The sequence below is a fragment of the Astatotilapia calliptera genome, chromosome 18, assembly GCF_900246225.1.
Source record: "Astatotilapia calliptera chromosome 18, fAstCal1.2, whole genome shotgun sequence".
NCBI lineage: Eukaryota > Metazoa > Chordata > Actinopteri > Cichliformes > Cichlidae > Astatotilapia > Astatotilapia calliptera.
In genome coordinates, this window is record NC_039319.1 from 5,745,429 (window position 1) to 5,765,925 (window position 20,497).

Consider the following 20,497-nt stretch of genomic DNA (forward strand, 5'->3'; position numbering starts at 1 on the left):
TATGAATAAGATAGGAAATAAATATGAAAAATTAAAAAGGGTAAATTTAACTAGGAAGGAATAAAATATAAATTAAGGTTAAAAATGAAATAACTGTACAACACAAATTAGAATGAAGGGTAAATTTAACTGGGAAGAATAAGATAAAGATAAATATATAAATTAAAGTTGAAAATAAAATAACTGTACAACAAAATACACAATACACAATATAGAACTATATAAGAATGTATGAAGAAATCTAAATATAAATAAATATATACACAATAACAGCAGCTGTACAAGTATTAACCGGAAATGAAGAATATAGTGACCAGTGTTGTGCAAAACCAAAGTCCAGAAAGTCCAGTGTGTGTGTAAGAACCATATGTGTGGGTCAGTACTGTGTGGTGGTGTGATTGAGAGACCGTATCGCCTGTGGGAAGAAGCTCCTCCTCAGTCTCTCTGTGTTGGTCTTCAGGGAGCGGAATCGCTTTCCTGACCTCAACAGAGAGAACAGTCTGTTGTTGGGATGGCTGAGGTCCTTCACGATCTTCCTGGCCTTGGTCCAGCACCGCCTGCTGTAGATTGAGTGCAGGTCAGGGAGCTCGGAGCGGATGGTGCGCTCAGCTGACCGCACAACCCTCTGTAGAGCTCGTCTGTCCTGCATGGTGCTGTTCCCGAACCAGGTTAAGATGTTTCCCACCAGGATGCTCTCTATGGTGCACGAGTAAAAGTTCCTGAGCACCTTGGAGGGCAGTTGGAAGTCTCTCAAGCGTCTGAGGTGGTAGAGACGCTGTCGGGCCTTTTTCACCACGGTGTTGATGTGACAGGACCATGACAGGTCCTGCGTGATGTGAACTCCGAGGTATTTGAAGCTGTCCACTCTCTCCACTGGGCACTCGTTGATGACGGGGGTCTGGTAGTTCCTCTCCTGCTTAGTGCTGAAGTCCACTATCAGCTCCTTTGTCTTACTGACGTTTAGAAGGAGGTTGTTCCTCTGGCACCAGTTCTCCAGATTCCTAATCTCCTTCAGGTAGGCCGTCTCGTTGTTATCAGAGATCAGGCCCACCACGACGGTGTCGTCAGCAAACTTGATGATGGTGGTGGAGCTGGTAGTGGCCACACTCACATCTCCCGCAGCAAGCTTAAACATTTGAGAGGTTGATCGCGCAGAGAATCGCTGAGCTTATGTGAGTGCGTGTGTAAAACCAGCAGCATATATATTTTAGTTCTGCTGAGCCAAATAAGACAGGTCAGGGTGAAGAAGTGACAGCCAAAGAAAAGCTTACCACAAAACGGAGAAGTTATGACAAATCAGACTATAAGGCAAAAAGAAAGTGCAGCTTTATGGTTTCATGGACAAAAGAATTTCTGTGGCTGCGATATGACGAGCTAAATAACCAGGGCTGCACATAAGTTGTCCGCAGGTGCGCATTCGCTGGTTAGGGTTAAATTTAAAAACTGTACTTTTGAGTTAAAATATATATTTATAATTTTAATAAATGACAAATTAAAAAGGCATGAACATTTTTTTTGTATCGAAAAAATATCGAACCGTGACACCAAAGTATCGAACCGAACCGAACCGTGAATTTTGTGTATCGTTGCACCCCTAATAAAACACCCAGCACGCCCCTGCGGGCGGTTTATCCTTCAAGCTCGGGTCCTCTACCAGAGGCCTGGGAGCTTGAGGGTCCTGCGCAGTATCTTAGCTGTTCCCAGGACTGCGCTCTTCTGGACAGAGATCTCCGATGTTATTCCCGGGATCTGCTGGAGCCACTCGCCTAGCTTGGGAGTCACCGCACCTAGTGCTCCGATTACCACGGGGACCACCGTTACCTTCACCCTCCACATCCTCTCGAGCTCTTCTCTGAGCCCTTGGTATTTCTCCAGCTTCTCGTGTTCCTTCTTCCTGATATTGCTGTCATCCGGAACCGCTACATCGATCACTACGGCCGTCTTCTTCTGTTTGTCTACCATATATATATATATATATATATATATATATATATATATATATATATATATATATATATATATAGATAGATAGATAGATAGATAGATAGATAGATACCGTATTTCCCGGACTACAAAGCGCACCTGAATATTAGCCGCACAAGCTAAAATCAGGGGAAAATCCTGTTTTGCACATACATTAGCCGCACCTGACTAAAAGCCGCAGGTGTTTCAATGTTGACTTATCATATGTAAGAGAATATGCACAAAGCGAATTGTCAGGAAAGAGATGGCTGTTTGGAGACACATCTCTTTTATTAATATTTTGAAAAACAAGTTATGGGTACATATTTGCACAACTTTTTAGGTATATGTACAAGTAGCGGTAATTACAAGTACGAAACATGTGCTGTGCTTCAAAAACGAGTAACAAATGTAGTACATAACAATAACCTACACACCAGAAAAATAGATTCAGACTACCTTTTAGGCTCAGGTGGATGGATGGATGTTTTCACACTTTTCCACGCTGTCAGATTCCACCGGTGGAGTTGAGCATAACTTGCTTTTCGCAAGTTTATTGCCGCACACCATCCACGACTCCCGCTGAACGTGTAGCGCTACTTTGAAGTTTGTTTTTCGAGCTACTTGTACGGCACTATGTTGCCTGGCGGATGGACATGTGACCAACATACCACTCTTGAACCCCGATACTGTGTGTCTGATCACATGCCCTTCCGCCAGGCAACGTAGTGCCGTACAACAGCGGAACAAACAAAACAAATCGTCTTACGATATGACAAAAATCAGGGACAATCCATAGAAAAGCCGCACCTGACTAAAAGCCGCAGGGTTCAAAGCTTGTGCAAAAAGTAGCGGCTTATAGCCCGACAATTACGGTAGATAGATAGATATAAGGAAAGAATGAATATTTTTCATTTTTACAGAATGCAAAAATTCCACATTGACATTATGTCATTATGTGTCCATAAACACAAACAAATACACAACTTTCCAATCCAGAAGACTGATGTTTATCACACAGCTTTATGTCAGATAACATGCTGACACATAACTAAATGCTGCACTACCTTTAGAGCAATAGTTATCTATTGCTGCAGTGTTTGATAAAAACCCATTCAGCTTAGTGAAAGGGATTTCGTGACTGTGGGACTGTTATTCATTTGTCCATATATCTGACTTTACAAATAAAATGTAATATGTCATTTTCAACTACTTTTTATTTGTGTTTTGTAGCGAAAAATATATTTATGATAAGATTTGCTGAAATCAACGCCGGAATAGAAGCAACGTCTTCTCTGTGCTTATTTCTTGTACTCATTTCTTATTTTGTTTCTGCTCGTTGAAAATTCCCTCCAGGCTGATGCATCTTGCTGGTCCCAAAAAACAATTTGAAGTTGCAAAGAAGATTGTATTTCAAAGTGCTCAGAGACAGAACAAACTATGTTTTTAGCTCACATGGCATTGCTGCTGCAGTGAGATGTAGTTCTTGACAAGACGAGCAATTACCCTGAAGCTAGGACCAGAAGAATAATAGCATATTAAAACCCTATTCAGCATAAGTCTGACAGGGTGGCTGTTCTTTGATTCAAGGCAATTATTTCCTCATGCCTGTAGCTGCAGATCGCCAACACGCTAATGTCAGCAACAGGAAAACTCCCACAAGTTCAGTTTAAAAGAAAAAGAACTTGATTCAATATTGTTTCATTAGACACTTAACAGCCACTTCATTAAGTATGCCTAACAGCACACAGTTGCTGCAAATTTGTTGGCTACAGACAAATTTCCCATTCCACCACATCCCGAAGGTACTCTATTAGGTTGTGATCTGGTGACTGTAGAGGCCATCTGAGTACAGTGAACTGATTTTCATGTTTGAGATTAGTCACATGGCACCTTATCTTGCTGGAAGCAACCATCAGGTAGGCTAAACAATGCTCAGTGGATACTAAATAATCAAAAATGTGCCAAGAAAATAACTCCCACGGCATTAAACCACCAGTACCAGCCTGAACTATTGGCACAAGGTAGGATGGATCCATGCCCGGATCTCTGATGGTTTGGGGGTGCATTCGAGCCATTGGAATTAGCAGCTTGCACATCTGGAAAGGCACCTTCAATGCTAAAAGGTATACGTGGGTTTTAGAGCAACAAATGCTCCCATCCAGATGACACATATTTCAAGGTCTTGCATATTTCAGCAAGACTGTGATAAATCACATTCTTCATCTATTATTATCACACCATGGCTTCGTACAGTTTTAGAAGAGTCCAGGTGCAGAGCTAGCCTGCCACTAAGTCCAGATCTTTCAGCAACTGAAAGCAATTGTAATGAAATGAAATGAAAATAGGAAAAAGAGTACCCTGGACTGCTGAGCAGCTAGAATATTATATCACACAAGAATTGGATAATATACCTCTCCCAGAAGTCCTACAGCTGGTCTCCCCATTTCCTAGATGTTTATGGACTGTTTTTAAAAGAAGAATGGATGCTGCACATTGTAAACATGGCACTGTTCTTACTTTTTTGAGACATGCTGCTGCCGTCAAATTTAAAACAATCAGATGTTTTTTCTTAAAATTGTTAACTTTCTCAGTTTACACATTTGATTGGATTTATTTTCTGTGTCCCACTGTGAATAAAACATAAGTTTATGGGATTTGCAAATCATTGCACTGGCTGGGAGCAGTGCAATTTAACTAGAAAAAGCACCACACGGATTCTTTCCGTTATGATACGGTTAGGGATGGGTACCGGTGTCCGGTGCCATGATGGCACCGGTTCTGACATAAACGGTAGTAACCAGACCGAAAAGCAGCGCACATTTCGGTGCTTTTTTTCCTGAGCTGTGATACACTTCTAGCCAATCATTTTACGTTTCCGAGGATAGTAGGCGGGTCCAGGTACGTGCGTTCTTTTATGCAGAGCTACGGATTAAAAATGCCCAAGGCCAAGCGGTCAAAAGTCTGGCTGTACTTCACAGCAAAAGATGCAAACTCAGCAGCCTGCAACAAGTGCTTTAAGCTGATACTGTGATACTGTCAAAGGAGGTAACACCTCAAATCCGATGAAACACCTGGCGACGCATAGCGTTTTTTTAAAAAGCCCAGAAATGCGCCGTATGATAGCTTGCTGCGAGACCTCACACCGAGCGCATCTACTGTGCGTGGGTTGCCTGTTATCGGACCCGGAGTTAGCAATATCCCCCAAAAAACCCGAAGAATAGAGTCCTGGCCCCTGGCCCTGCCAGTGTAGCAGAAATGATGACGGATGATGATGCAGCAGCAGCCGTTCTTCTCTGCGTGAGTAGCTTAATGTTGTTAGTGTGTAATTTACGTTGAGTAGGCTAACCACGTTATTACATTAATGCATGTAAGGTGAACTAGCAAACATCATCATAGCTACATGCGGCTGTCCTCTTGTTTGATGGCAGATACTCCCTGGCCAAAAAGGCTAAAATGACCAAAGAAAAAGTGGAAAACAGTTAAACATGAGAGGTTTTGGACAAAGTTTGTGTTTTTTCCATTGTTTAAGCACTGCTTCCAGCCAAGAGTGATACCATAAATCCCCTATAGCTGCAGAAAAGGCTAACATTGTTATCTTTTTACAAAAAACCAGCTGAACATGAGAGGTTTTTGGACCAATTTTGTGTTCTCCATTCTTTAAGCACCGGTTTGAGCACCGTTTGAGCACCGGCACCGTTTCAAAAGTACCGATTTGGCACCGGTATCGGATAAAACCTAAACGATACCCATCCCTAGATATGGTTGCTACAGACGTTGCCTCATGTTCTTTTAGAGACACTATGTCTTAAGTGTCTTAAGCTTAAAATTGAGCTCATTAGTCAGGTTTGTATTTTTTTTAATTAGGTGTCTGAAATAAATTAAGTTCTGTGTAACAGTTGGATCATCTACTGTCTTACCAGGCTCTGTGGTGCAATGGATAGCACATTGGATTGCTATTGGTTTGTGTCAGATGAAATTCAAAGATTGTGGGTTCAAGTCTCACCAGAGTCACTTTACTACAGTGAGGGGAGAAACTTGTTCCTGCTACACGGAAACCTAGTTTTGGGGTGGCTGTGTGTAGGTCAGGTGGTAGAGCAGATCACCCACTAATTGTAAGGGTTGGTGGTTTGATCTGTCTGCTCCAGTCTGCGGGCCAAATATCCTTGGGCAAAATACTAACCCCAAGTTGCTCTCCGATTAACCTATGAGTACGTAAGAATGTTAGATAGAAGGACTTACATAGGAAAAAAGAAAGTGAATGGGTGAGTGAGGCAAGTTGTATAAAGCGCTTTGAGTGCGCAGTTAGAGTAGAAAAGCATCATATAAGAACCAGTCTATTTACCCACGATATTTCATTGGCTCTTATTTCAGACGGAGAGTGGCAGCCTCTTCACCAAGCTTCTCGCCTACCTTGACAAAAGTTCCTTCACCGGACCTCCCCCAGCTAAAAACCATTATGACGATGCCAGTCAAACACCCAGAGGGCAGCAGGTGGGGCTGGAAAACGTCCAGAGTCGGACTAGCGAAGTAGGGGTGGCGGTGCAAAAGAAGGATACCACCCAGTCTGTAGAGGAGCTGTTGGAGGTGGCAGGCTGGATCAAGGAGGTGGCACCCCCTCCTGCTTCTCTCGTGTACGATGAACCTCACAAGAAGACGATGCACGTTCCTGAGCTACAGTTGGACGTCAAAGCCAGCAAGATGAAGAAAGATGATGATGTCTTTGGCTATGTCATCACCGACACAGAGTGAGTACAGATTTAATGATGAACATGTAAAAGGCAAACTGCAATTGAATTTTGAAGGAGACATATTTGAAAATAAGTGGATGAAAATTAATGGGTAGGTGGATGGATGGACAGTATTTGAAGAGTAAAAAATCAATCAAAATTACAATTCACTTTGCATTTATCATTTATTTTCAGGTGAAATAAGTACACTTTTACTGCTTCCAGAAATTAGAAAATAATATAAATTAAAAGGGTAAGTTGCAGCCAGGTGCTGTAATGAAATGGAGCTGATTAATTGATCATTAGAAAGTGTGACAACTACTTCTATTAAAGCCTCTGTAGCATTCAGGCGTGTGTTTACACAGTGCCACGGGAGATGCTGTTTGAGCAGATTCACCCCAAAGTCAGATTGTGCAATGCTTAGAAAAAGTTCCATCTCAGACTCAATAGACCTCTGTTAGAATATTCAATGTTAAAGTTCTTGACAGTAAAATTAGAAAAAGACTGAAGAAGTACCCGTGGTTTGGAAGGGTCCCCTAGGAAAACGTTTAGTTATGTCTATAACTTCTGTTCCCTGAAGGAGAGGAACGAGGTACAACACATAAGTATGGGATATCACGCCCTCGCGTGTCCTGGCTGAAGAAACCTTTATTCACGCCTTTACAGCAGATGACGTGTGATGACACGCGCAAGGCCCCGCCCGCACATATAGCCGCTGCCATCACCGTCATCCCTCAGTTCGATAGCCGCTCTTCACCGAGCCAACTGCTCAGTGGGGCCACCCTGTGTTGTACCTCGTTCCTCTCCTTCAGGGAACAGAAGTTATAGACATAACTAAACGTTCCCTTTCAGTCGATTCACTCGGTACAACACATAAGTATGGGACCTATATACACGCCCCGCAGAGCAGCCACCGAACCGGAACGGGACCACCACATCCTTAGTGAGTGGTAGACCCAGCAGAAAGGACAGCATGAGCCACCGAAGGGGCTGTAACGTCCAACCGATAAAACCGCACAAAAGTGTGCGGCGACGCCCAATTAGCCGCTGCACAAATATCAGCCACAGGCACCCCTCTAAAAAGAGCCCATGAGGTCGCCATCCCCCTGGTGGAATGAGCTCCCACCCCGTGGGGCAACGCAAAACCTCCGGTGCTGTATGCCAGCGAGATAGCTTCTACAATCCAGTGGGACAGCCTCTGTCTGGACAGAGCTCTACCTCTATTCGGATTAGCGAAGCAGACAAACAACTGGTCACACAAACGCGCATCCCGAGTGCGCTCAATGTAGGTGCGTAGCGCACGCACCGGACAAAGAGAATGCACCCTCCTCTGCTCCTCAGATTCAAAAGGAGGGGAGCAAAAGCTCAGCAACTCAAACTCCATTGAACTATAAGATGCAGGCCTGACCTTGGGAAGATAGGCGGCATTCGGACGCAATACGACCTTGCGGCCATCAGGAGAAAACTGTGTGCAGGCAGGATGCACAGACAGCGCATGAAGGTCCCCCACTCGCTTCGCCGAGGCCAAAGCGAGAAGTAATGCGGTCTTATACGAAAGAAGTTTCATATCTACCGACTCAACGGGTTCAAACGGAGGGCCACAAAGGGCCTCCAGCACCAAAGACAAGTCCCAAGCCGGGACACTGGACTTAAGCACGGGCCTCAGCCGGCGAACCCCTTTCAGAAAACGCACGGCGAGGGGATGCGCACCTGGTGTCACCCCGTCAAAACCGATATGACAAGCAGATATAGCCGCTAAATAAACCTTGATCGTCGAAAACGAAAGGCCTTTATCCAACAGCTCCTGCAGGAATGTCAAAACATCCACAATAGAGCACTGAAATGGGAGAGTGTGGCGGTCCTGGCACCATCGCTCGAAGGCTCGCCATTTGTAAGCGTACAAGCCTCTAGTAGACGAGGCCCTGGCGCTCTGAATCGTCGCTACCACACTAGGTGGCAGACCCTTAGCAACCAAGTTTAACCTCTCAGCAGGTAAGCATGAAGGTGCCACAGATCCGGACGCGGATGAAACACTTCCCCCCCCGCCTGAGAGAGGAGATCCCTGCGGAGAGGAAGCTGCCAAGGACTTGCTGCAAGCAGGCTGATTATTTCTGCATACCACGACTTCGCGGGCCACCAAGGGGCCACCAGGATCAGAGAGAGGGAATGCCGACGCACCCTCTCCAGAATTGGAGATATCATTTCCACTGGGGGAAATGCATACAGGAGCACGTCTGGCCATTGGTGCGCTAGCGCGTCCAAGCCCAAGGGTGCATCGTGGTCGATTATGGAGAAGTACAGGGGGCAGTGAGCATTCACCCTGGAAGCAAAAAGATCTATTTGCGCCTCACCAAATAGATCCCAAATCTGAGCCACTATTGAAGGGTGTAACCTCCATTCTCTCACCAGAGGACCCCCCCTGGAGAGAAGGTCCGGCCCCAGGTTCAGGTGGCCCGGGACATGGGTGGCTCTTAGAGTCAGAAAATGAACACTGCACCATAACAGCAGAGAGCGAGACAGCTGCAACAGGGGAAGAGAGCGTGTTCCTCCCTGCCTGTTTATATAAGACACCACTGTTGAATTGTCCGTCCTGACTAAGACATGCTGGCCCTGCAGGACTGGACGGAAACGCTTTAGAGCTAAGAACACTGCTAACAGCTCTAAGTGGTTGATGTGCAGCTGGCGCTGAGCCGCGGACCAGATCCCTCTCACTGACGCACCCTCGCACAGCGCTCCCCACCCACTTAGGGAAGCATCTGTGGACACCACCTTGCGAAACAACACCCTCCCAATCCGAGAGCCCTGGTGCAGTAGCCCGGGCTCCCTCCAAGGACGGAGAGCTAGCATGCAAGACGCAGTTACCGGCAGCCTCCTCCGGAGGTGACGCGAAGCACACAAACGGTGAGAGAGAGTCCAGCGTTGAAACGCTCTCATTTTCAACAGCCCAAGCGGCACTACGGCGATCATAGATGCCATCATGCCCGACAAGCGCAATATCGTCTGGAAACGCAGTCTGCGTCCCAGCTGAAATTGAGCGAGGCAGCGATGAAACGCGGCCACTCTGTGCTCTGACAACCGTGCGCGGCTGGAAAGAGAGCATATTTCCAGACCGAGAAAAGCGATCTGTTGACCTGGGATTAGCGAGCTCTTCTGAAAGTTCACAGAGAACCCCAGTGTCTGAATGTGTGACAGAACCCGCGACAGCTGCGTCTCCGCCTGTTCTCTGGAGCAAGCCACGAGAGCCCAGTCGTCCAGGTAGGCCAAGATGCGGATGCCCCTCTTCCTGAGGGGCGCTAGCGCTGCCTCGGCACATTTCGTAAAGGTGCGGGGAGCGAGCGACAGCCCGAACGGCAGCACTAGGTATTCGTAGGCTACGCCCTCGAATGCAAACCTCAGAAACTGCCTGTGTTTCGGGTGTATAGCGACATGAAAATAAGCATCTGTTAGATCGATTGTCGCAAACCAATCTCCCGGGCCGACTGCACTCAGGAGCTGTCTGAGTGTTAGCATCTTGAACCTGTACGTTCGCAGGTACGTGTTCAAGACTCGCAGGTCGAGGATGGGACGAAGCCCTCCCCCTTTCTTCGGAATGACAAAATAACGGCTGTACCAACCTTTGTCCGTCTCCGAAGCGGGGACCACCCGTATTGCTCTCTTCTGTAATAGCGCCTGTATTTCCTCTCTGAGTACCAAGGCTGCCTCGGGGTTGACAATCGTGTTCACGACTCTTTGGAAACAAGGCGGCTTGACCCGGAACTGCAACCGGTAACCCATGGCAACGGTTTGCAGCACCCACGGAGAGGGGGCGCAAGCGCGCCACTGAGGGAAGTGAGCAGCCAGCCGGCTGGCCTGCAGCACTGACGGCGGGGCGCCGTCGCCCCCCAGTGTGTCTGCAGGGGACAGCATCCCCTGCCTGACCTGGCTCATTTCGCCTGCAGGTTGAGCATTTGAGATTGTTTGAGAGTAAACAACACTCTTTATTGATTGCAACATGGGAACATGTACATTTATACATTTTGTTGGGTGCACCTTTTCCGGGGCATAACAATGAAAAACAGCGGGAACACTCGATGTGGTCGCTTGAACATTCAACACATCTGAACCGTGTGCAGGGGTTATGTGCTTGGGAGACCGCGATAGGGAAGTGCAGCGCCTTCTGGGGCTGACAACCTGAACAGAACTTAAGCGGCACCTCTTGTGCGGCAACAGAGGGGTAAGAGCAGCGTCTCCCTGCTGCCGGATCCCTTCCCCACTCGCAATCACAGCTAGGAGGGCTGAGGCTTCTTCCTCCTGGGCGTCGGGTCCCGTCGGGGGCCCGGGGGAGGGCCTTTGCCCCAGGCCGACTGGCGTGGAGCTCGGGCCGGAGTACGTGCTCTCGCCGGCGGCCCTCCCACTCCAGCAGTGGGCGCCGGTCTCTTGCCAGCTGTCAGAGGAGCGGCGGGCCTGTGAGAGCTAGCAGTGGGCTTGGGCTGGGGCTGGCGTCTGGGGATGATGTCGCGCAGAGCTTCCGTCTGCTTCTTCCTCAGATCGAATCTAGCCTGAATGGCTTCAAGTGAATGTCCGAATAACCCAGCCGCAGACACTGGTGCGTCCAGATACACAGCTCTGTCTCTATCAGGGACGTCGGAGAGGGTCAGCCACAGGTGCCTCTGCGCCACCACTGTCGAAGCCATCCCTCTGCCCAGGGAGAGCGCTGTACAGCGAGACGCACGGAGGATGTAATCCGTGGTGACTCTAACCTCGTTAAGAAGAGGTGACAGCGGGCTGTCCTCCGGAACCAGCGATCCAAGCTCCGCCAGGCACATTGCTTGGTACGTCTGGAGCATGGTGACGGAGCTCATGGCTCGAGCGGTGCCGGCCTGAGCCCGATAAATCTTCTCCAGCTGCGAGGCCGAGAATCTGCAGTGCTTGGACGGCAGAGTTGCGGGGCCACCGACACCATGGTTATGGGACGGGGCCAGATAAGCAGCCAGAGACGGCTCCATAGGGGGTGGGTTAGCTAAACCAGCTCCCTCGGCGCCGTCCAATTCCATGTACTGTCCATAGCCGGGCACAGTGACGCGGGTAGACAGAGGTTTGTCCCATGACGCTGTTAGCTCGCAGAGAAAGTCTGGGAACATGGGGAGGCAGTTTTTGGCCGTTGCGGGCTCCGGTGAAAGGAAAAAACCCGCAAACCGCGACGGCTTCCGAGCTGGTGGAGGAGAGGGCCAGTCCACCTGCAGCTTCTCAGCGGCACGGCGAAACAGGGAGAAAAGAGAGGTGTCATCGTGGCCGACCGGCGCAGCAGCGGCGGCATATTGGGTCGACAATGAGCTCTCCTGCTCATCCTCCGACAAACCATGGATGTCCAGGCCGATGTCCAGCACGTCATCGTCTTCCTGGGGAGCGCTGGCGGGCTTCAACCCAGGCTGAAGCCCGTCAGCGCTCCTGCATGGTTCCGGTCCGTCATCGGCTAACCCGTCAACGTATTCCATGTGGTCAGCCCAGCTAATCGCGGGGACATCGACCTGAAAATTTTCGTCTTCGGACTCGGACGAAGCCGGGGCTCCAGACTCGGAAAGAAGAGGGTCATGCCGTGCGACAGCCGAGCGTCCCAGCACTCTTTCCACAAACGTCACCCGTCTTTCCAGGGTCGAGCGTCGGAGCTGGCGACAAAACGCACAAGCTTCGGGCTCCGTCAACGCTCTCCTAGCGTGGACGATCCCCAGGCAGACAGGGCAGGCATCGTGCTGGTCGCTGTCGTGCAAAGAGAAACCACATCCCTGAGGACAGGGGCGAACAGAAGATTTCTGCTTTGCTCGCTTCGGTTTGGAGTCCATTCCCAAAACGCAAAGCGAAACGCTGCACAAGAAAAACTTGAAAATAGCGCTCCGCGGGCAGCCTACGCACCAGCTGGGCGGTGGAGGCTAACACCAACAGGGGCAGTTAAGCTAGGTTCAAGTTGGCAGACAACGGAGCTAACTAGCAGTAGCTAGCTAGCCCAACTCAGCAGAGGTGTTCTCAGCGAGGTGAAGAGCGTAAGAACTGAGGGATGACGGTGATGGCAGCGGCTATATGTGCGGGCGGGGCCTTGCGCGTGTCATCACACGTCATCTGCCGTAAAGGCGTGAATAAAGGTTTCTTCAGCCAGGACACGCGAGGGCGTGATATCCCATACTTATGTGTTGTACCGAGTGAATCGACTGAAAGGGAACTCTTTACTTTAAGAAGAAAATGGCAACATGGTTTAGGTTCGCAAACCACAAGATTTCTGGAACAATTTTCTTTGGTTCAAGGAGACCAATGCACAGTGCCACAGCATATCAGCAAACACTTCATACCAAGTGTCAAGCACAGTGGTGGAGGAGATTTGGGCTTGTTTTGCAGCCACAGGACCTGGGCACCTTGCAGTCATTGAGTGAACAATGAACTGTGTATGTCAGTGTATTCTAGAGTCAAATGTGAGGCTATCTGTCCAACAGTTAAAGCTTGGCCCAAACTGGGCCTTGCAGTAGGATGATGATCCTGAGCACATTAGAAAATCTACAACAGAAAAAGAAGAATTAGGGTTTTGTGGCAGCAAGTCCAGGTCTCAAGGTTCCTGAAGTGCTGTGCATAAACAAATGCTAGGAAACCTCACTGAACTGAAGGTTGGCTTTTTCATGGAAATTTCATAGCATGTCAAAATAAAAGTCTAATAACAGAAAGCCAGATGCTTGTTCAGTTTGAAAGGCAACATGTTCTAACTTATGAATCAATGTTTTTTAGTCATGTGGCTGAAATCCAACTTAACTCTGCCTTTATGTAGGTCACCAATGACCCACTTGGATGTTGAAGAGGTTGGAAAATGTAGAAAGTAAAATTTTTTATCTCAATTTTCAAAATGCATATCTCGAGTCTAGAGCTTATACAGAAACTTTCTTTCACCTTTGTTTTGGGTAATCCACAGTAGCGATCAACCAGCTTTTTTCACAGTAGGTGAAGAAAGAAATGTGCTTTCCACGTGAGAAATTGCAAACCCTCGTTCTTTGTCCCTGCAAATTTTACCCAGAATGCAACAAGAGCACACTGGGCATCTTTTTCCTTCTTTCTTACTCACACAAAGGACAGGGTCGTTTCCATATTGATTCCTCTGTTCCTCAAGTCTGAGGTTGAAGTTCTTTAGAAATCCTCTTTCCTGTGTCTGGTTTTGAAACTCCTTCATGCTCGCCTTTCAGCTGAAGCGGGTGTAATTCTGGCTCAAGGTCTTTGGCAAGTCTCTTTCTTTTTGTCCTTGTTACTCGACACTCTGAGCTATACAACAGAAGAGCCTTAAATGTTATGTTATAGAGAAAAAACATCTCTGGGATGTTGGTGTGGAGGTCCTACTCAAGGCTTTCATATGCTGAATGAAGGAGTTTTTATTTAAGCACAATATGATGTCCGTTTTAGTCCAAGCTTTTTCTTTGTACTTACTTTACGTTACTCAACTGTAGCATACAGATCATTACAGTATAAATAGGAAACCTAATTTCTAATCACCATGGTCTTCAAAAGCCCCATTCAGTAAGGTTGAATGATTCTTCTTTACCCATAGAGCCGCTTAGTGTCACATCTGCTCTTGAGAATCAAATGTATTTATGTTTTACAAGAAAGAGAAATTCTAAATTAGATGACTTGTGTTTATGAAGTGCGGAAAAATTTCAAGGCAATAAAAAGTGTCAAATATGCGAATGCAAAATTAAATGTTGCAATGTTAAGGCGCTTTGGTTGTAGCTCATGAGCACCAATCGATCGTCAATCTTAAGGTCAGTAGTGTAATCCCCGGCTCCCGTGGGCCGGTGCGTTGAAGTTTCTCTGGGCAAGATCCTGAATGCCAAAGTGCCCGCAGTGTATCCGTCAGGGTGTGTGCATTATAGTTAGAAAACACTTAAAGACCTTGTAGTGTAAAGCTGCTCAATTACTTTTCTATTTACCGTTCAAATGTTATTCCTCTCCTCTCCAAACAGACCTTTGATAACTGAAGTAAAAATACTGTGACTTTAGCTTAAACAAGACTAGCCTCAGCTACGGCTGCTTTCCGCATGTGAGAAAACCTCTTGGTGCTAAAATAAAGCGTTATTTCTTAGTTTTGTATTAAGTGTTTGATTTAGACTCACCTGACCTCCCCATACATCATACACAAGTATAAACATTGATAACACAGGACAAATGTGTGTACTACTGACTGACAGATTTATTACTTATAATTTGTTGCTATCTGCAGACGGTGCCTCAAGGTGGGGCTGCAAAAGGATACCTTTGTATCCCTGCGACGGCTGCAGCATCTAACAGTATGAGATGAAAGATCTTATCAACGGGTTAGATTTGTATTACTCTTTGTTTTCTGTAGATTCTCTTAACATTTTAACTAAATATATGGTTAAAAGAACAATTACAAAGCACCGGGTTTTCTTCTGTGGAGCCAGAACCAAGTTATTTTTTTTAATTTGAAAAAACTTTAGCTCACAAAAGCTCACAAAAACTACTTTGACAGTGTTGCAGAAATTCTGACGGCAACCTTTAACATCATGGTTGAGCTCCTGTAACTTTATGAAACGGGCTCAGAGGCTGCTTTGCTCTGATCCTAGGTGAACAGCTGGAAGGTTTAAGATGTGTTCAGTCACTGTACTCAGCAGATTCCTCTCTAACCCTTTACAGTGACTCTTCAAAGTGACTCTTGACATTTCTATGAGATTGCTGAACTTCAAAAGAACACCAAAGTTGTCCTTGACAGTTCACTTTGTGTCAAACCTCTTCTTGAGAGTGAAGTGCAGCATCAACCACAACATGTAAAAATGCCACTTCGCAATGTGCCAGTAAGAAAAAGGCCCTTGAAAGAATGTCTTCTTGTGAAACAAGCCATCTTCTGAGCCAGACTAGTCTCAGTAGCCACATCTTTCCCCACAGCTTTTTGTTTGAGCAATGAGAAAACCTTGGACATTTTTCCTTGCTACGTCTGACTACAGGGACAGAGTGATGAAAACGAATGTATTAAACCAAACAACAAGCAGAAGATGATAAAAGCAGAGGAATGCAGTGAGAGTCTGGGCCACCAGTAGTCATCTCTAGCTTTTAAAGAACATCTGATTTGTGCTGCCAGGTACCTGACTGCTCCATGTCATACTGTGATTTAGCAGTAAAGTCAGCAAGCTTTAGGGTTTCTTTAGATCAAAGAATCCACTAATATCTCTTGATACTTTTTAACTAGTGGCAATAACAAAAACTATGTATTAACACCATTTAATGTTGATACATAATTCACAGATGCTTCTTGTTTCCTCAAACATGGTTGCATACAGTACTGTGCAAACACATCATTTCTCTGAGGTGACATTAGACATTAGGGAAATGGGAAATACATGCAGCAGTTTATTGAAACATGTAAACACACATGGAAATATGGTACAAAAGAAAGTCATTAATTGGTATGACCACATTTGTTCTTCAGCCTGAACTCTGGTTCTTGAATTAGGTGCCTTTTTATTCTTGAATGATTCACAGATCAGTGTTAAGTAGCTTAATAAGACATCTTTAAAAGATTACAAGAAAGTCTGGATGCTTGGAAGCAAAATACTAAGAAATAAAGACTTTTGCTCAGTACTGTAACTCCTTCAACACTGCATTAACCAAAGGCACACCTAACTCATAATTTAAGAACTCGCAGTAAAATTGTTTAACTCAACAACCATTTTTCCTCTTCACTTCAAGCTGGGCCGCTGAATGGCTGTGAACTCTAGTGAATGCGTTGCTGAATTTGAGGTTGTTTGAATAAACGTTTTTCATATTTTGGCTTAAAGCTACTGAAATGCTCCGTACTGAGGTCGAGTCCCTCTCCAAAACAAAGCTGTCACAGTAGGAATACAAATATATGAAATGCAGGGCCACATGCGAAACAAGATCGATGTGATGACATTTTGGCGCAGCGTCTGAGGTGAAAGCTGATAGCAGGAGCATCCTGGTGGTTTTAGAGTATCATCTCCTCCTGTGGCCTGGGGAGGGGAGGAAGAGGAGGAGGAGGAAGAGGAGGACAGGGTGATTCATGACAGCTGGAGGAAAACACCTGGTGCTCAAGACGCACACACGCACGCACACACACACACACACCTGTTTTCATATCTTAGTGAGGATATCTGATTGACATTATGCTTTCCCTAACTCTAAGCCTAAAAAATGAATGCCTAACTCATGGGGACAGGGACTGGTTCCCACAAGTATAGTAGCGTGCCAATTTTCTGTCCGCACAAAGATGTCTAAACATGTACTCACACACACACACACACACACACACACACACACACACACACACACACACACACACACACACACTCTAATTAGTACTTTGATGTAAAAATATGCATAAAAAGCTCCAGTGTAATTCCTTTAATGATAATCTATAATTTGATGATTTGATGATCAAATTCCAGCCAGAATTTGTTGCCTTAACCTGAACCTGTTATCTAACTGTTATCACGAGTAATGTTTCCAATTACTCGTGATACAAGTCAAAATCTCTGTAGACCATCGGAGGTTTCATTTTTTAATTAATTTTTTAGTTTTCATTTTCTGTTGGCCCCATATGTATTTATATGTTATATCCAGAAATTCACAGAAATTGTTTATTCTGACGTCTCTGTTTCTATTTTTCATGCCGCTGACTTGACATTTGTTCCGTCTTACCGACAGCATTCTCCTTAGTTGTCATTATTACTGATCACACTTAGGCATGACAGTCTGCCTGTACTGGTTTTCTCCTGATTCACTCTCATGTACTTGCTGAGGCAGCTCATAGTAGAGTGATCAGTGGAGAAGCCCTGAAGGGAAGGGATGTCTTTGATGTTTGAAGAAATAGCCTTTCTTTTGTTCAGTGAAACCTCTGGCTTTCCTATTACTACATGCAGCAATCCTCTCCTCAGGCTCTTCTGTCCCCAAACAACAGGAATCCGACTGGGGTCTGCAGAAGATAGATAGATCATATTTTCCTGGTGAGCAATATACTCTGGACTACTCGAATAATGACCAAGGAACCTTTATTTACACGTTGGAGTGAAAAGCGAGCGTAACTTTCTCCATTTTGGACCATCTGTTTCCTGGAAGTTTAGTAGTGTCCAAATAGTTTGTCCTACACATGTGTTATACTGTGTGAGAAAATACTCACAAATACACAAAAAATGTTTGCAGGAAGATTAATTGATTTTGCTGTGAATAAACTAAATATTAGACATTTAAAAGGTTTGAGAGGTTTGAACTTAGTAGTACTTTGACTACTCTCACGCTGAAAATAGTTATAATAACAGTTTGAATAGTATCAGCATATGAATTTGATATTCGTCCCCTGTATATCACCAGTAGTTACCCTCCTCTACCTTCATGCATTCTAAGTAGACTGTTACTATCTTTTGTAAACAATGATAAGGCGAGAGCATTGTGTGGACATTTAGCAGTACTGTTATAAAACCTGGTGGTAAATGTTGTATTAATGCTGCCGATGTAGCTTTGTAACATGTGCATTACACTTTAAAATTGATGCTTTTTAAATTTTAAAGTCCTTAAGCTCAAAATAAAAAACAATGCAGCTGTTGATGGATAAATGGATTGATGTGAAATTATATTGCTATCTGAATCTGGAAAACACGGTGCCAGCTCCTGAGTTGAGGCGTATAGTACCTGTCAAGTATCCATCCCTCCCTACTGATGCTTAAAATGGAAAACATAATTTGATATCCAAATTCGTTTTTTCTTGTCTAATAAAACATTTGCACAATGTCTTGTGCTAACCCTGCGCAGTAGATGTTGAGACATGAAAACAATGACCACTAGACGAAAGGTCATCAAATGGGGTTTATACTCAGGAGTCCATGGATATCTTCATTAAATTTCATATTAGATCATCCAGTAATTGTTTAGACTTTTTTAGAGTAATAGAATTCAGGGTAGCACAGAGAATAATCCTGTTGTTTTTGTGTATTTGTGCAAAAATTCCTTCTCAACTTTGGTAATTATTGCCTTTGGATTCAAAGTCATTTGTCCAGCTGTTGCTCCATCAAAAAGCCAGATCATCATCAGATGAGCAAGTACAGGCCTGTACTTGCTGCTGTACTGTTATCAGTTTCCATTTTCCCTGAAATTGTGTAAGAGTGAGATGGAAGGAAATATAGAATAAAAATAATCAAAGCGTCTCTCTGTGAGAAGAAATCCTGCCGAGGCAGGCTGTCGTATCTGAGTGGGATCATAACCCAACACCCTGCATGCTGCAGAGCTAATGTAAAAGCTGCTGTGAGGTCTCCATTGTAGCTATCAACACTCAGGATCTGCAGGCAGAGCGATCGCTGATGTCAGATCTGAAGCAGCTGCTCTGCACAGTGAAGACTGACTCAGGCTGTGGGCTGTTGAAGCTGCTGTCTGCTCTCCAGGCTGAGAGGGGAGACAAATCACAGGCTGTCAGTACATTTTCATACATAGCAAGTCTCATTTTTATTAACTGTAATTCAGCCACATTCAGTCATTTTCTCTTATAGTCAAAGAAAACAGTTAAACTCATGATCCCTAAGATGTTAAATTCTGTAAACAGCTGCAATTTATTTATTTTTATTTGGATTTGACTCTGAAGCTGACAGTCATATTTGATCATAAATGATTGTTTATTTGGTCACATGTCCAGTGCATGTGAAATCATAAGGCTAGGAAGACACCTAGAGTAAAGATTTTAATATGGAGTAAACTAAAAATGATGAAAGAGAAGAAAACATTTTTTGGTTGAAATCCAGCAAGTGTTGGACATCAAAGTTCAAGATGCAAGGACGGAGACAGCTGCTAATTTTTGTAATTAAGTGCATTTAAAAATTGAGTGATTTGCACAGTTTGCAGCAAAACTCTTTCTCAGCTTAAGCTGTATTTCCAGAAATGTGCAGATATCCTGCAGATGTCTGGAAGCGTCTGCTTTCCTTGTTTGAATTCCACAGAGGAGACTTAGAGGAGGTCAGATGAGTCCACAGCAGACAGCAAGCAATTAGCTTGGAGTTGGGATATTGAGCTTTAATTATGGTCTCACAGATGCAAACACATGCCACGCACAACCTCTCCCCGTCCCATTGGCCCTAAGCATGCACAGAGGCTTTGGTAATTTAGTGCTTAATTTGTTATTCCCTTATTTCGCTGCCATTATTCTCACGGTTTGGTGAAATGTCAGTGAGTTTCCCCGTCTAAATTTTACTACGTTATCATCAAAAGCAAAACTATGTATTAAAGAAGAGGTCATTTAAAGCCAAATTGATGTTTTCGTGTTTCTTAACCTGTCATGAGTCATGTCTGCATCCCGTTATATTCTTGTTTTATTTTGAAAGTCTTGTTTCTCTGTTCATTGTGCTTAGTGTCACGATGTGATTCCAGTCAGCTGGTTTTCCAATGTGTTTCCACTTCCTCTGATCACCCTTTGTGTGTACCTTTGTGTGTATTTAGTTTTTGTGTGTTGATTCAGTCGTTGCCAGGTCGTCTGTTTGGTTTCACGTCATTCTTACTGATCAGGTTCGTGTTCGGTTTATTTCAGTTCCATGTCTCTCGTCACAGTTTTCATAGTTATTTAGTTATTTCCCAGTTTAGGTGTCAGGTTAGGTTTTGCCATGTTCACGCTTGCTTTGTTTTTGTGTTCACGTTTTATCAGCCAAATGAACGGCTCGCCTTTTGTTTAAACTCGGTTCCGTCTCCTACCGTGTCTGCATTTGGGTCCCACTATTCACTCAAAACACAGTCAGCTCCCTGCGGACATAATTGACATTGCATGCTTTTTGGATTGGCATTTCTGTTGTCAT

General features: G+C 45.1%; 1 protein-coding gene and 1 non-coding gene across 3 annotated transcripts in view; both read left to right on the forward strand.

Moving 5' to 3' along the window:
• LOC113010403 (receptor-type tyrosine-protein phosphatase N2-like) overlaps positions 1-20,497 on the forward strand; it is a 233,130-nt gene that overhangs the window by 47,449 nt on the left and 165,184 nt on the right. For both annotated transcript variants that reach the window (XM_026149408.1, XM_026149409.1), the window contains one exon: positions 6,337-6,710. In XM_026149408.1, coding sequence (XP_026005193.1) covers positions 6,337-6,710 — 374 coding nt within the window. The remainder of the gene's footprint in view (positions 1-6,336; positions 6,711-20,497) is intronic.
• Positions 5,885-5,976, forward strand: trnas-gcu (transfer RNA serine (anticodon GCU)). Its single transcript is given in 2 exon segments — positions 5,885-5,921; positions 5,941-5,976. It is a non-coding gene; the product is annotated as a tRNA-Ser (tRNA).